This window comes from Zootoca vivipara, chromosome Z2, assembly GCF_965207765.1.
Source record: "Zootoca vivipara chromosome Z2, rZooViv2.hap1.1, whole genome shotgun sequence".
In the NCBI taxonomy this organism is placed as follows: Eukaryota; Metazoa; Chordata; class Lepidosauria; order Squamata; family Lacertidae; genus Zootoca; species Zootoca vivipara.
Window position 1 is genome coordinate 4,216,051 of NC_142585.1, and position 12,892 is coordinate 4,228,942.

At 46.5% G+C, this 12,892-nt stretch overlaps 1 protein-coding gene across 1 annotated transcript in view; it reads right to left on the bottom strand.

Moving 5' to 3' along the window:
* Positions 1-10,179, bottom strand: part of GPC3 (glypican 3) — a 196,185-nt gene extending 186,006 nt beyond the window's left edge. The window contains exon 1 of the mRNA XM_088665404.1: positions 9,794-10,179. Within this exon, the coding sequence (XP_088521530.1) occupies positions 9,794-9,974 (181 nt within the window). The 5' untranslated portion in view covers positions 9,975-10,179. The remainder of the gene's footprint in view (positions 1-9,793) is intronic.
* Between the last annotated feature and the right edge of the window lie 2,713 nt (positions 10,180-12,892).

Sequence of the window (12,892 nt, forward strand, 5' to 3'; positions counted from 1 at the left end):
ACGGTGGCCACAGGAGGTGTCTCAGTAGATTTACATCACTGGGCTCCTTTCTGGTGGTTAATTTCTCCCAGACTGTAACACACGGGTTGCAGTCGGATATAGTCGGTTAGGTTCCAATGCCTAAGCCAATACCGCTCAACATCCGAAACCAATAAAGTTGTGGCCTTTTCGCCCACTTAAATCTAATTCACTGTGTCCTGTGTTTTTATTTCCTGGGGAGGGAGGGACATTGCTACACAATTATATATTTTTGTTATTTAAACTATAAATATTGCAAAATTATGGGTTTTTTCTCGAAGTGACACACCACTGGAGTTATGCTCGGTTTTTTGGCGAATTTTGACACACCAAGCTCAAAAGGTTGCCCATCACTGTCTTAGCTTATCACAAGAACCTAAATACACGTGAAGCACTAAATACACCTTAAGATACAAGCCTTTGTTATCCAAGTGAATAAAAACATGGAACTGCCCTGGCCAACTTGATGTTTTGGATTACCATTACCTTCACAGCCAGCCAGCACAAGTCATCGGTCCATCTACCTCAGTTTTAACTGCATTGACTGGCAGCAGCAAACCAGGGGTTCCGAGAGCAGCTTTTCCAGAGAATGAACCTGGGAGCTTCTACGTGCGGGGCAGATGGTCTATCACTGAACAAAACAGTGAAATATATTAATTTCTACAGTTCTCTGCCTCATGGGGAGGGGGTAGGATTAAATTAACATTTGCTGATAAAATCATAAGATTCTCAAATAACACAAAGAGGGCCATGTAAACATCCAAGACAGATTCTGAACATTTCCAACCATAAAAAGAGCAAATTTCCAATCTGTAGAGGTCTATAGCCCCCATATATTTTAATTATGCATATAAATACATAACACAGTTCCTAAATCCATCAAGGGAAGAGGAACACTTGTGAAAAGAGAGCACTTCAGGAAGTTGTTAAAATTAATCCCTTGGCAAGCCCTAAATGACCACAGTGTACAGCAATTGCCGCAAGCAGGTTGAGGCAGTTTGGAAGGAAGCGGGGGGGGGGGCTCTCCTTGCTTCTCTGCTATCAAGAGAATAACTTACGGGCCTGAAATAATTAAGAGCAGAAAACTCAATTACGCGGCCAACTAAAAGACCTGAAAACTGCCACACACTGCTAAATGGGGAAGGAGTAAAGCAACCAAAAGCATCATTAACGTGCACTTTGAAATCACATATATATCTATAATACATCCCTGCCCAGGAGAAGCCAATTGCCACAACTACTCCAGGTTCTGCAGATGCTTTTCACTTAACCCCCTCTTCAAAAGTCTCATTTCTCTGTACCAAAATGTGACAGATTAATCCTTCCTATTTTTCCAGGAGGGCATCCATATATGCCGCTTTTGCAGAGATGTGCTGGGGAAGCAGCAAGCAGACACAAATGCTGTGAGCCAGGGAAGAAGTCCAAGCAGCCAACATCATCTGCTAGGAGCAAACTATGAACTGCAAGCCATAGCCTCCAGAAGATCAAAAGTGATTATGAGGCTCTGGGCAGGAAGTTGAAGCAATTAAATGCACAAATTGTCATCTCATCTGTCCTCCCAGGTGAACAACATGGCCCAGGGAGAGAGGGAAAAATAGGGGAAGTGAACAACTGGCTTTGCAAATGGTGCAAACAGGAACGGTTTGGATTCTTAGATCACGGTCTGCAGTTTCTTGAAGATGGACTTCTGGCAAGTGATGGGCTGCACCTCACAAAGGTTGGGAGGAATGTTTTTGCCATGAAACTCAAAAACCTCATCAGGAGGGCTTTAAACTGACTTATGTGGGGGAGGGAGACAGTGGTCCTGAACGTAGGAGTCTATCAAGTGCTGAAGATGATCATCCAAATGTCAAGGACCAAATGGAGCAAACAAAACGCAGACCTAGTGGTGGGAGGAAAATATCCTTAAATAAGAGGCATGGGGGTGATCAATGGTCTTCAATGTCTGTATACTAATGCACAGAGCATGGGAAATAAACAAGATGAACTTGAGCTCTTGGTACAGCAAACTAAATACAGCATAATAGGCATCACTGAAACCTGGTGGGATGAGTCTCATGATTGGAATGTAGTAATAGAGGGATACAATCTATTTCAGAGAAACAGATCAAACAGGAAAGGAGGAGGAGTAGTGTTATATGTCAGGGGTGTGTATACCTGTGAAGAGATCCAGGATTTAAAACTTCAAAGCCAAATTGAGAGTATCTGGGTCAAAATTAAGGGAGAGAGAAATAACAGTGATCTCATTGTGGGAGTTTACTATAGATTCCCAAGCCAAACTGAGGACACAGATGAAGCCTTCCTGGAACAGATGAACAAGCATTCAAAAGGAAGCGAGATAGTAGTAATGGGGGATTTCAACTATCCTGATATTTGTTGGATGTCAAACTCAGCCAAGAGCATAAGGTCGAACAAATTCCTCACTGGCCTTGCAGACAACTTCATTGTCCAGAAAGTTGGAGAAGCAACAAGAGGATCGGCCATTTTAGATCAGGTCCTAACCAATAGTGATGACTTGGTTAGTGGGGTAGAAGTGGCAGGAGCATTAGGTGGGAGTGATCATGCTCTTCTGGAGTTTATTATAAAGCAGAAAGGAGCAACCAAGCATACGAAGACTCAAATCCTAGACTTTAAGAAAGCCGACTTCAGAAAACTTAGGGAAACGCTGGGTGAGATCCCATGGACAGAAATACTAAAAGGGAAGGGAGTTCATGATGGTTGGGAGTTTGTTAAAAAGGAGATATTAAAAGCACAACTTCAGGCAATACCAATGAGACAGAAACATGGGAGGTGCCTAAAGAAGCCAGGGTGGCTATCTAAAGAACTTTTAACTGAGTTAAGATTTAAAAGGGATATGTACAAAAAATGGAAAAAGGGGGAAATCACCAGAGAGGAATTCAACCACCAGAGAGGAATTCAAAAATATAGCCAGCACGTGTAGAGACAAAGTCAGAAAAGCTAAAGCACAGAATGAACTCAGGCTTGCTAGAGAGGTTAAAAGCAACAAAAAGGGCTTTTATGGGTATCTCCGTAGCAAAAGGAAGAACAAGGAAACAGTGGGGTTGTGGCGGAATAGTGCCTGATGATGATTCCGGTTCATCACTCCCATGATAGGCAGGTGTTCCCTGGGAGGCGGAGCTAGAAGACATTCTAAATGGAGGGGGAACAACCCTTGAAAGACAGTTGGGTGTTGGCAGTGGGGAGTGGAGGGTTAGAGAGGGAGCAGGGGGTTAGGTTTGGTTGGATGGGAAGAAGAAAGGTTATAACGGTTATTATCAAGATGCAGGAGATGTATTAACAAGTCTATATTATATGAAAAGAAGATATGCACTTTTAAGAACCAGAGAAATCCATGTTTTCAAGTTAAATAATAAAGTTAAATGTGCCTAAACGTTCGTGGACTCAGGCAGTATCTCAGTACCTAAATTTTAGTGTCCTAAATTTTCCAACATTCAGTTTCCTTGACCAGGCCTAGAAAGATGGCCACTCACTGCGCCTTCTCAGAGACAACCAAGAGCCAGGAAGCACTCCGTTCAAGTTTCCCCTCCATTACACACGCAGAGGCCCATCTAGTCCAGGATTCAGAGTCCCACAGTTGGCCTGCAAGATCCCTTCCAGAAGCCCACAAACATGGCATGTAAACAACAGCTCTCTCCTCCCCAGCAGCAAGCCCTCCCTGGTAGACTGTCTCTGAACATGGGGTTTTTATTCAGCCCTGATTGCCAGCAGCCTTCACTAGACCTGCCTTAGTTCTCCTTTTAAAGCCATCTAAGTTGGTGGCCCGCACCGCCATCTTGCAGCAGGGAGTTCCACAGAATCAGAGATACAACTGAACCCATAATTCAGAAGCCACCATTCTGAGCCATAATTGGGGGCAATCCACACTGATGCCGGCCTACCTTACAGGAGCGTCACCAGGATTATGACTGGTGCACAATGGACCTTGAGTCTCCAATATTTAGAATGCACCAGCTCATAATTCAACTGTGGCACTATCTCCCAGTGCCAGATTTATGTATAAGCTAAACAAACTATAACATAGGGGGGCCCTTTCTAGGGGCCCCAAAAAAAATTTAAAGGAAAAAACCTGGATGTACATTTCCAAAATATAAGTTCAATTACTTGGAAAAAATACATATCTTGTTATGTGCAAATGGCATTAGATACCTATTAGGTCCATAAGTTTCCATATACTGTAGCATATATTCTACACAAAGAACAGCGACAATTTGTTGTTGACAAAGGACAGCTGGACATAGAAAGGGCCCCGTGACCTGCGCAGACATGATTTCCGGCGTCTGCATGTGCAAAGACGTGATTTCTGGCACCATGGAAGCGAGTCCCTGCGCCGCGCTGTGCCAGTTTAGTGCAGCGTGTGGGGACTCGCCAAGCGGGCGGCTCAGTTTGGGAGCTGCTTGTGGGCTGGTTAAACGACCCCCGTTGGCTGCTTGTGGCCCATGGGCCTAAGGTTGCCTACCCCTGCTACTGTATATGGTAATTTATGGACCTAAAAAGGTAAAGGTAAAGGACCCCTGACAGTTAAGTCCAGTCGCGGACGACTCTGGGGTTGTGGTGCTCATCTCGCTTTACAGGCCAAGGGAGCCGATGTTTGTCCCCCACTCCACCCCCATTTTTGTTACCAGCACCCCAGCAGAGCATCTCCTCCACCACTAGACCAATGGAACAGAGCACCCAAACCCTCCTCCACTGTCCTGAGAAAAAACCCCTAATCCCAATTTTAACTTTATGTTATTCTTTGCAGATTTACAAGAGGAAAAACACAAACAAATAAAAAAATTCTAGAAAGGGGCAGGATTAGGCACGGGTGCACAACACAATTTTTTATGTTTTTTTTTAAAAAAATAAGACTCCTTGCGCCCCTTTCTTCCCACCCAGGGTGGCCCTGCCCTCTGCCTACACCTCAGAGCCAGGACATCATACAAGGCTTTGCAGCAGCAGCCTCTCCTCCTCCTTGCCCACTCTGCAGAAGCCACCCCAAGCTGCCCAAGGGAGGAGGCTGGTAGCAGCAGCCATGCAGAGGCCATAGAGGGGCAAGGGGCTACACCCATGTACATCCCAGTATTGAATCAGAAGCCCAAATGGCTTTTGTAATTCCAGGACTGTCCCTGGAAAATAGCAGCATAGATTTGGTGATCACAGAAGTGCCACAGGTTGAGAAATCCCTTGGTTGCCCTGAACCTAGCAGCTGTGTGAATAAGATCCGGATGGGCCCAGAGACAGGAGTGTTCTGCATTTCATTCTTGCTGTGGGGATGCTGGTGGGACCTCCATTTGCTGAAGACCATAATAACATGTTGCCATAATGAACACAATGGCTGCCTTTTATCTTCTAGGAATAGGCCCATTCCAGAAGATCTCTGCAGAGTAATTACACTTAGGTGATCATTTACCATGTTCAAATATATTAAAGGATGCCATATAGAGGAGGGAGAAAGGTTGTTTTCTGCTGCTCCAGAGAAGCGGACATGGAGCAATGGATTCAAGCTACAAGAAAGAAGATTCCACCTAAACATTAGGAAGAACTTCCTGTCAGTAAGAGCTGTTGGACAGTAGAATTTGCTGCCAAGGAGTGTGGTGGACTCTCCTTCTTTGGAGGTCTTTAAGCAGAGGCTTGACAGCCACCTGTCAGGAATGCTTTGATGGTATTTCCTGCTTGGCAGGGGGTTGGACTGAATGGCCCTCTTCCAACTCTATGGTTCTACTTTCCAGAACTGACTACATAAATCTCAGGACTCGGGGAAGAGTCATTCCGGGGGGGTTGTTGAGCTCTGGTTCCCAGTTTATTACTCCCTCTCTTTCTCTCCCAGTCTTCTTTCATTTCTCATTTGAGAAAAATAGTCTGATCCACCCCCCTCTTCGCCTCCTGCCTCCAGTTGCGTGTACGTACATCTGTTATGGACTTCAAAGAAGTTTTCTTGCAAGGCTTGGCAGAAAATGAGCATTTTCTGATTGAAATAACCTGGTGCAGATACAAAGCAGTCCTAAAGAGAAGGGGGTGAGTGGGTGGCTTGTGAATTGAGAGCCAGTGCAGCGTAATGGTTACAAGAGTGTTGGCTGTGATTTGGGAAACCAGGGTTTGAATCCCCACTCAGCTATGAAGCTCCCTGGGTGACCTTGGAGTCAGTCACCATCTCTTAGGCTAACCTGCCTCACAGGGTTGTTGTGAGGATGGAATGGGGAAGAGAACCATGTATGCTGCCACCGTAAGAGGGGAGTAATCCACACAGATACTGGCCTACCTTACAGGAGTGTCACAACTTGGAGCAGAGTTTGTGCACAACAGATTTTGTGTAACAAAGCGCATAGTTAACCTGATGGCACTCCCTCCCACAAGAAACAGTGGTGGGTGGCCATCAACCTAGACGAGGTGGGCATTTGGCCTGATGCAGCAGGCTGTTCTTAGGTCCTTAAAAAGGAAACAGTGGGTAGATGTGGGGCTTGAAGGAGGAATTGCAGCATTAACCTCCCCAGGTAGAGTTGGGGAAGTAACAGAGAGGAGACCCAGGTGAGAGCTGAGTGTAGCCACCATCCAGCTCATGCAAGTCAACTGAGGAATGCCTTTTGGAACACTCACCCTTTTGGAACATCCTCACCAAAAGGGCCTTTTGGAACATCCTCACCTCCAGTTCTGCACATTACCATTTTATTCCTGGGTTTGGCATTGTTCTCTCTCCTGTTTACTTGTAAGCCATTACAATTAGGTTAGCTTATTTGCATTTCCCCCCTGAAATGTTGTACAGAGTGATCACAATTTTGTGGGAAAGTGGTATTCAGAAAAATGGAAGATATTGATGCTGAGTTCCACATGATCAAGGGCATATTCCTTTTGAGGTTCTGACTCCTTGAGCCCCTATTCTTACAGGTGTTGAACTGGGGTTCTGGGTGATGTGGAGAGCTGGCCTGGGCTCCCCCCGGGGAAGGTAATGCTTCCTGGACATTCTGCCCTCTAGGTCACCTAGAATCCCCTTCTGCAATCCTTAACAAAACACCTTTTCTTTTTTTAAGGCTCATTTCAGAACTAATTACAGATCTGTTTTTAAGCTAGTATTTGAAATGTAAAAATGGAGTCAAGTGGTCACTTTGATGTCTGAAGGCAATCGTGTGATTTTCAGCTCTTTTTGACGCATCTAAGGATATTCAAATGTTTGTTCCATTTCAAGGGACAGAAAAAAGAGAATCTGGACCCATCCACACTGCAAACTTAAAGCACATGGCTCCCCGCAAGAATCCTGGGAACTCTAGTCTACCCCCGTGGAGCTACAGTTCCTGGGAACATTCACAAACTACAGTTCCCAGTATTCTTTGGGAAAGTGAAGACACTTTGAATATGTGGAAGGGGCATAAGCTCATTTCTGGTGTCCTTGTTGCCTTGGGGCTGTCACTCCAGTTGTGAACCTGATCAGAATTTGCTTTACCATGTTTGCTTCCTATTCCAGCACACACACACCTTTTCTCCCCCCTCCAGCATCTGCCCAAGCTGGTATTGAACTGATTGCACTGCTGCTCATCACCCAAATCTCTGTGTGGTGCAAGATGCCAATGGTTCTAGACAATCAACCAGAGATTGTGTTTCCTTCAGACTGAAGTGACTGTGGTGTCTTTATGATACGTAGCTTGTTCCCTTCTCTATCAGAGCCAAGGGGCATCAAGTCCATAGAATCATAGAGCTGGAAAAGACCACAAGGGCCATCCAGTCCAACCACCTGCCAAGCAGGAAACACCATCAAAGCATTATTGACATATGGCTGTCAAGTCTCTGCTTAAAGACCTCCAAAGAAGGAGACTCCACCACACTTCTTGGCAGCAAATTCCACTGTCGAACAGCTCTCACTGTCAGGAAGCTCTTCCTAATGTCCAGCATCCTGCTTGCCTCAAAGACCAATCAGATTCCCACAGGATGTCCTCAAATGGCTCTCTTAGGGGGTCAGTGCTTCGGCATATCCCTTTCCTGCGTGCTTCACTCCTCCACTGACCAAGAATGGCAAGCTGGGCTTTCCATGAAGTGTTCTTTGGTCAGCAGAGAGTGCAGCATGGAGCCCCGCTTGGTGCAGACATCAGGCTCCCTGGGGTCTCCCCTCCAGTCTAGTACAGGGTTTGCCCAGAAGCTTCCCAAGAGTTGGGTATCTTCTAGGGCTCTCTGTTCTGTTCAGCAGAACGAGGCTGCGGGCCAAGCAAGGCAAGGCAGGTGGAGAGGGAGAAGGAGACTCTTGAACTCCCCCTTGTGACAGGAATGGGCAGTTCACACCTGAAGCGACCAAGAAGCCTTTCAGCCAAAGCAAGCACAGCCTCTGAGGAAGGAGGGAGGACCATCTCCTCTGGCATCCTGTTCTCAAAGCCAGGTGCCCTGAGTGAAATACCCCCCTCGCTGCTACCAATCCCCAGCCACTGGGATGCAGAAGCAACACTGACTCCAACAGTGGAGGAAAACATTGACAATGCAGCTAGTAGCCACGGCTAGCTGAAGTTTTCCCTGGAGCATCTCAACACACCTGCCCCTTCCCTGTAGAGAAAAAAATGCTTCAGAAGCTGCAATCTTGCCAGAAAGGAAAGGGTGGGGGCACACACACAATGGGCATAGCCAGAGGGCAGGTAGGGCAGCTGCCGCTCCCTAAATGAAGTAAATAAATAAAAATACTTAACTAAAACTAGAAATTGTAGAAATATTTTGACAGCTTTTCCTGATCACCTGGGGTCAAAATTAAGTATCCAAAAGAACTGTTAAGACATTTCATTCTGAATCTGCCAGATTTCACGAACATTTCCCCATGGAAATGAAAAGCGCCAGATCATGTTGCGCTTTGGGAAACTTTCCGCTGCGCATTCAGGCGCCTCTGCGCGCAGCCACCACACCAACTGGGCTCCCCTGAAAAAGCTTCCGGGTCCTAAACCTGACCTCGGCTTCCTCTCGGGCAGCCCTGCTATCCCGACGGCGATTGTCAGCGGAGGGGCATTCCCACTTCCCAGTCCCGCCCGGAGACGCCCGCGATTGAACCCGGAGCCTCTGCATGCAAAACCGGGTCTCCACGCCCGAGCTGTACAGCATCTCTCACCCTCTCGGCATCAAAACATCCAGGGCTCCCCTCCCCCCCCCCCGCATCATGTACAAGTTTCCCCCTCGGAGTGCGCAGAAATGCGTTTGCAAAGGGCAACATCAAAACTGCAGACGGCAGTAGGAGACTGCTCTGGTTTCTTACTTGGGAGAAAACCCAGCCAGGAGGGCGGAATTAATTCCGAATCCCATTCCCAAATAATAAAAAGCGCAAGGTTCACTAAAACTTGCCTCCGCCCCCGGCAACTCCAGGAAAATTTGCCCGGGATCGGGACGCTAGGAGCAAGGCCGGCACCTGCTGGCACCGAGGAGCAGCGGTGGAAAGTGGGGTGCCCGGCGCCTGGCCAAGGAAAGGCAGCTTTGGAGGGCCGGGGGAGGGGCACCCAGGTGCCTTCCTCGAGTCGAGGCTATGTCCGGGCTCAGCCCCAGCACCTTTTTCAGCCAGAAAAGTCGCAGACCCCTGGTCCGTCCCCACAGACGGGCACTTCAGTTCAACCTTCCTTGAGGACTTCCGATGTCCGGAGCCGACCAGACGTCCCCCAAAGCCATCACCACCTGGGGCCGAGAGCCAGAAGCCAATTTGGGGGGCTGGCTCTGAAGTTGCGCAAGCCTCCGGAGCTGCTCAACGCTGCAAAGTTGCCAGCCCAGCCCAGCCCACCCCACCGGACCGCCGCCTGCGCCGCCTACCGCGCTATCAGGAACTCACCTGCCCCGGGACTCTCGGGCAGCCACTTGGCGCCGGGCTGGAGCGCCTGGAAAGCGGCGCGGACGCGCTGGCAGGTGGGCTCCGCCCTGACGCTGAGCAGAGCAGCGGCTAGGATCGCGCAGAGGCGGAGTGGACAAGGAGGGGGCGCCGCGACTGGCGCAGCTGCCCCGCTGCCCTTCATCTTAGCCTCCGGGCGGCTGCCGCGCACTACCGCTGCCCTCGGTCGTGCATTCCAGGCCCGGAGGAGAGGAGACGGCAGCCAGTCCGCCAGTCAGCGGGCGATCGAGCTAGAAGCGCCACAACGGCTGTCTGGACCGCAGCGCCAGGCAGACTGAAGCAGCCGCCGAGCCGCAGACGCCGCTCCAGCACTAGAAGCCGAGGTCCACGCTGATTGGTCCCAGCGGCACGCCGCCCCCTCCTCATTGGCTCCGCGCAAACTTTGCCCGTTGCTCATTGGTGCGCCCGGGCGCGGAAAGGAGGGAAGAGGGACTAATGCTTGGAACAGCTGGAGCTCTGATGGGCTGGAGCAGCCCCTCCCGCTGGTCTGGTACACTGCTTCTCACCAAGAAAGCTCCACCTAGCGAGTTCAAGGGGACTCTACTTCCTACCTGCTCGAGAAACTGTCAGGTTACCTGTTCTGGATGCAGTTGCCCTCCCTCTGAAGGAGCCAGTGTGCAGCTTGGGGATATTCCTGTATATCTTGTTGTCACCAGAGGTCCAAGTGTCCACTGTGGCTAGGAGTGTCTGGCTCTTCAACTACAGTCAGTCCTGGACAGGGATAGCCATATCCTGGTCCTTCAACCATTCCTCATAAGACTTTGCTTCCCAAACCTTGATCACGTGCCAGCCGGTCAACCCCTTCTTAAATTGTAGTGCCCAGAATTGGACACAGTAGTCTTTATCTTTTCTTAAAGCTATTAGAAGCGTTTCAAGTATTAAGATAAACAGCAAGTGGGACAGAGACGTTGTCTTGTCCCCCTTTCAATGTTGAATTCTTTCGAGATCTCATTATTAATAATTAGTTTGGCTTTCTGTTCTTTATAAATAGCCCGAATTCCATTCAGTATTCTGTTCCCCATGTTCAGACTTTCGCAGGTGTTGATCATGAAGGTCCAGGACACGCTGTCGAACGCTTTTTTGGCATCCACTAGTAGCATTGTCATTTCCATACCTGGGTTCATTTCCACATATTCCAATAAATCTATAATTATCCTCACATTGTCTTTTATCTGCCTTCCTGGGAGGAAGCCGGCCTGATCTTTTTTAATTATTCTGTTTAAAACAACCTTCATCCTGTTTGCTAATATCCCTTTGAATATTTTGTAATCTATGTTAAATAGTGAAATTGGTCTGTAATTTTTTGTTAAATTTAAATCTGCTCCTTTTTTGGGAATTAGTGTTATAAATGCCTCCTGCCACGATTTCGGTATCTCTCCCTTTTCTAATGTTTCATTCATTAATATTTTTAATTTTGGTACTATTATTTCCTCTAGTTTCTTATAATAACTCACTGAGATCCCGTCGGGCCCTGGAGATTTTCCTTCTTTCAGATTCCTTATAACTTTTCTTATTTCTTCCTCTTCAATATCTGCATTTAATAACTCGTAGTCTTTCTCATTAATTTCTGGTAAGTAATTCTCTGCTAAATAGTTTATAATTTCCTTCTTGTCTACGGGTTCTTCTCTATATAGTTGCTTATAATAATTCACGAAGCTATCTTTAATTTGGTCTACATCAGTAATTTCTTTCCCCTCATCAATAATTTTATTTATTATTCTTCCGGTTTGCCTTTCTTTAACCGACCAGGCTAGCATTCTTCCTGGTTTATTTGCCTGTTCGAAATATCTTTGTTTCATCCAGACAATTTTATTTTCAACCTCCTTATTGATCTGATCTGCCAAATGTGCTTGTAACCTTTTAATCTGTTGTTGGATTTCTTCGTTTTTTGGGTACTTAACTAGTTCTTTCTCTTTTCCCCTAATTTGTTCGTTTATTTCCATAATGTTTTTCTTCCCCTCCCCCTTCTTATCCTACCCATTTGTTGTATTCCAAACCCTCTCATATATGCTTTGCTTGTTTCCCATATTATATTTTTATCTGTTCCTTGGCCCTCATTAATTTCAAAAAACTCATTGAGTGTCTATTTTGCTTTGGTTACCCTTTGATCTTCTCTCCATATTTCGTCATTCATTCTCCATCTCCCTTTGATATTGTTCTTCAATTTTATTTGTATTGTTACAGGGTTGTGATCAGAAATTGATTTACAGTATTTAGAATATCGGCTTTATCTAAGTATAGCATTAATTTCCTTGATATTCAAATAGTGTCTATCCTTCCACCCAATTTTTGTGCATCTGAATAATGAGTAATATTTCTCACATTGGGATTTTTCATTCTCCATGTATTGTGTAGATCGAAATTCTCTACCAACTGGAAGAATGTCTGTGGTAGTCTTCCTGATTTATTTATTCTATCTCTTTCTGTTCTGTCTATTTCTATGGACACCACCCCATTCCACCACTCCCATAATTATTATATTCTCTCCTCCATAGTCCCATAATATCTCTTCTACCTTTTTAAAGAATTCATCTTTTTATTTTTATTAATAATAATAATAATAATAATAATTAATAAATAAGGAATTTTTTTTTATTTGCAGAATATGGATAGATATCTTTTCAAAAGCAAGTACTGCTGGGAGTTGTTTTTTTTTGTTTCTTTTTGTTTTCCAATGTAATATTTACCAGTAAAAAATTTAGTGTGGTGTGAGCAAATTTTTATTCTGAGAGTTTGGCCCTGTGAAAAAAGTTTGAGAACCATTGATCTAGGGCAGGAGTGGCCAACTTCCAAGAGACAGCAATCTACTCACAGTTAAAAACTGGCAGTGATGAAAGAATCAAAAGCGGTCAAGGTTGGGGGGGCGCAGAGGCAGAGGCCCACTGCGGGACTCGCCTCAGCGAAGTGCAACTGGGCCTTCCTCGTGCAGAATTAGCAGCACCAGCAGCAGCCATGTCTGCCGGCGGCGAAGTGGAGAGGCTGGCGGCGGACCTGAGTGGGGCCGGCGCCGGGGAAGAGGAGGAGGAGTGGCTCTATGGCGAT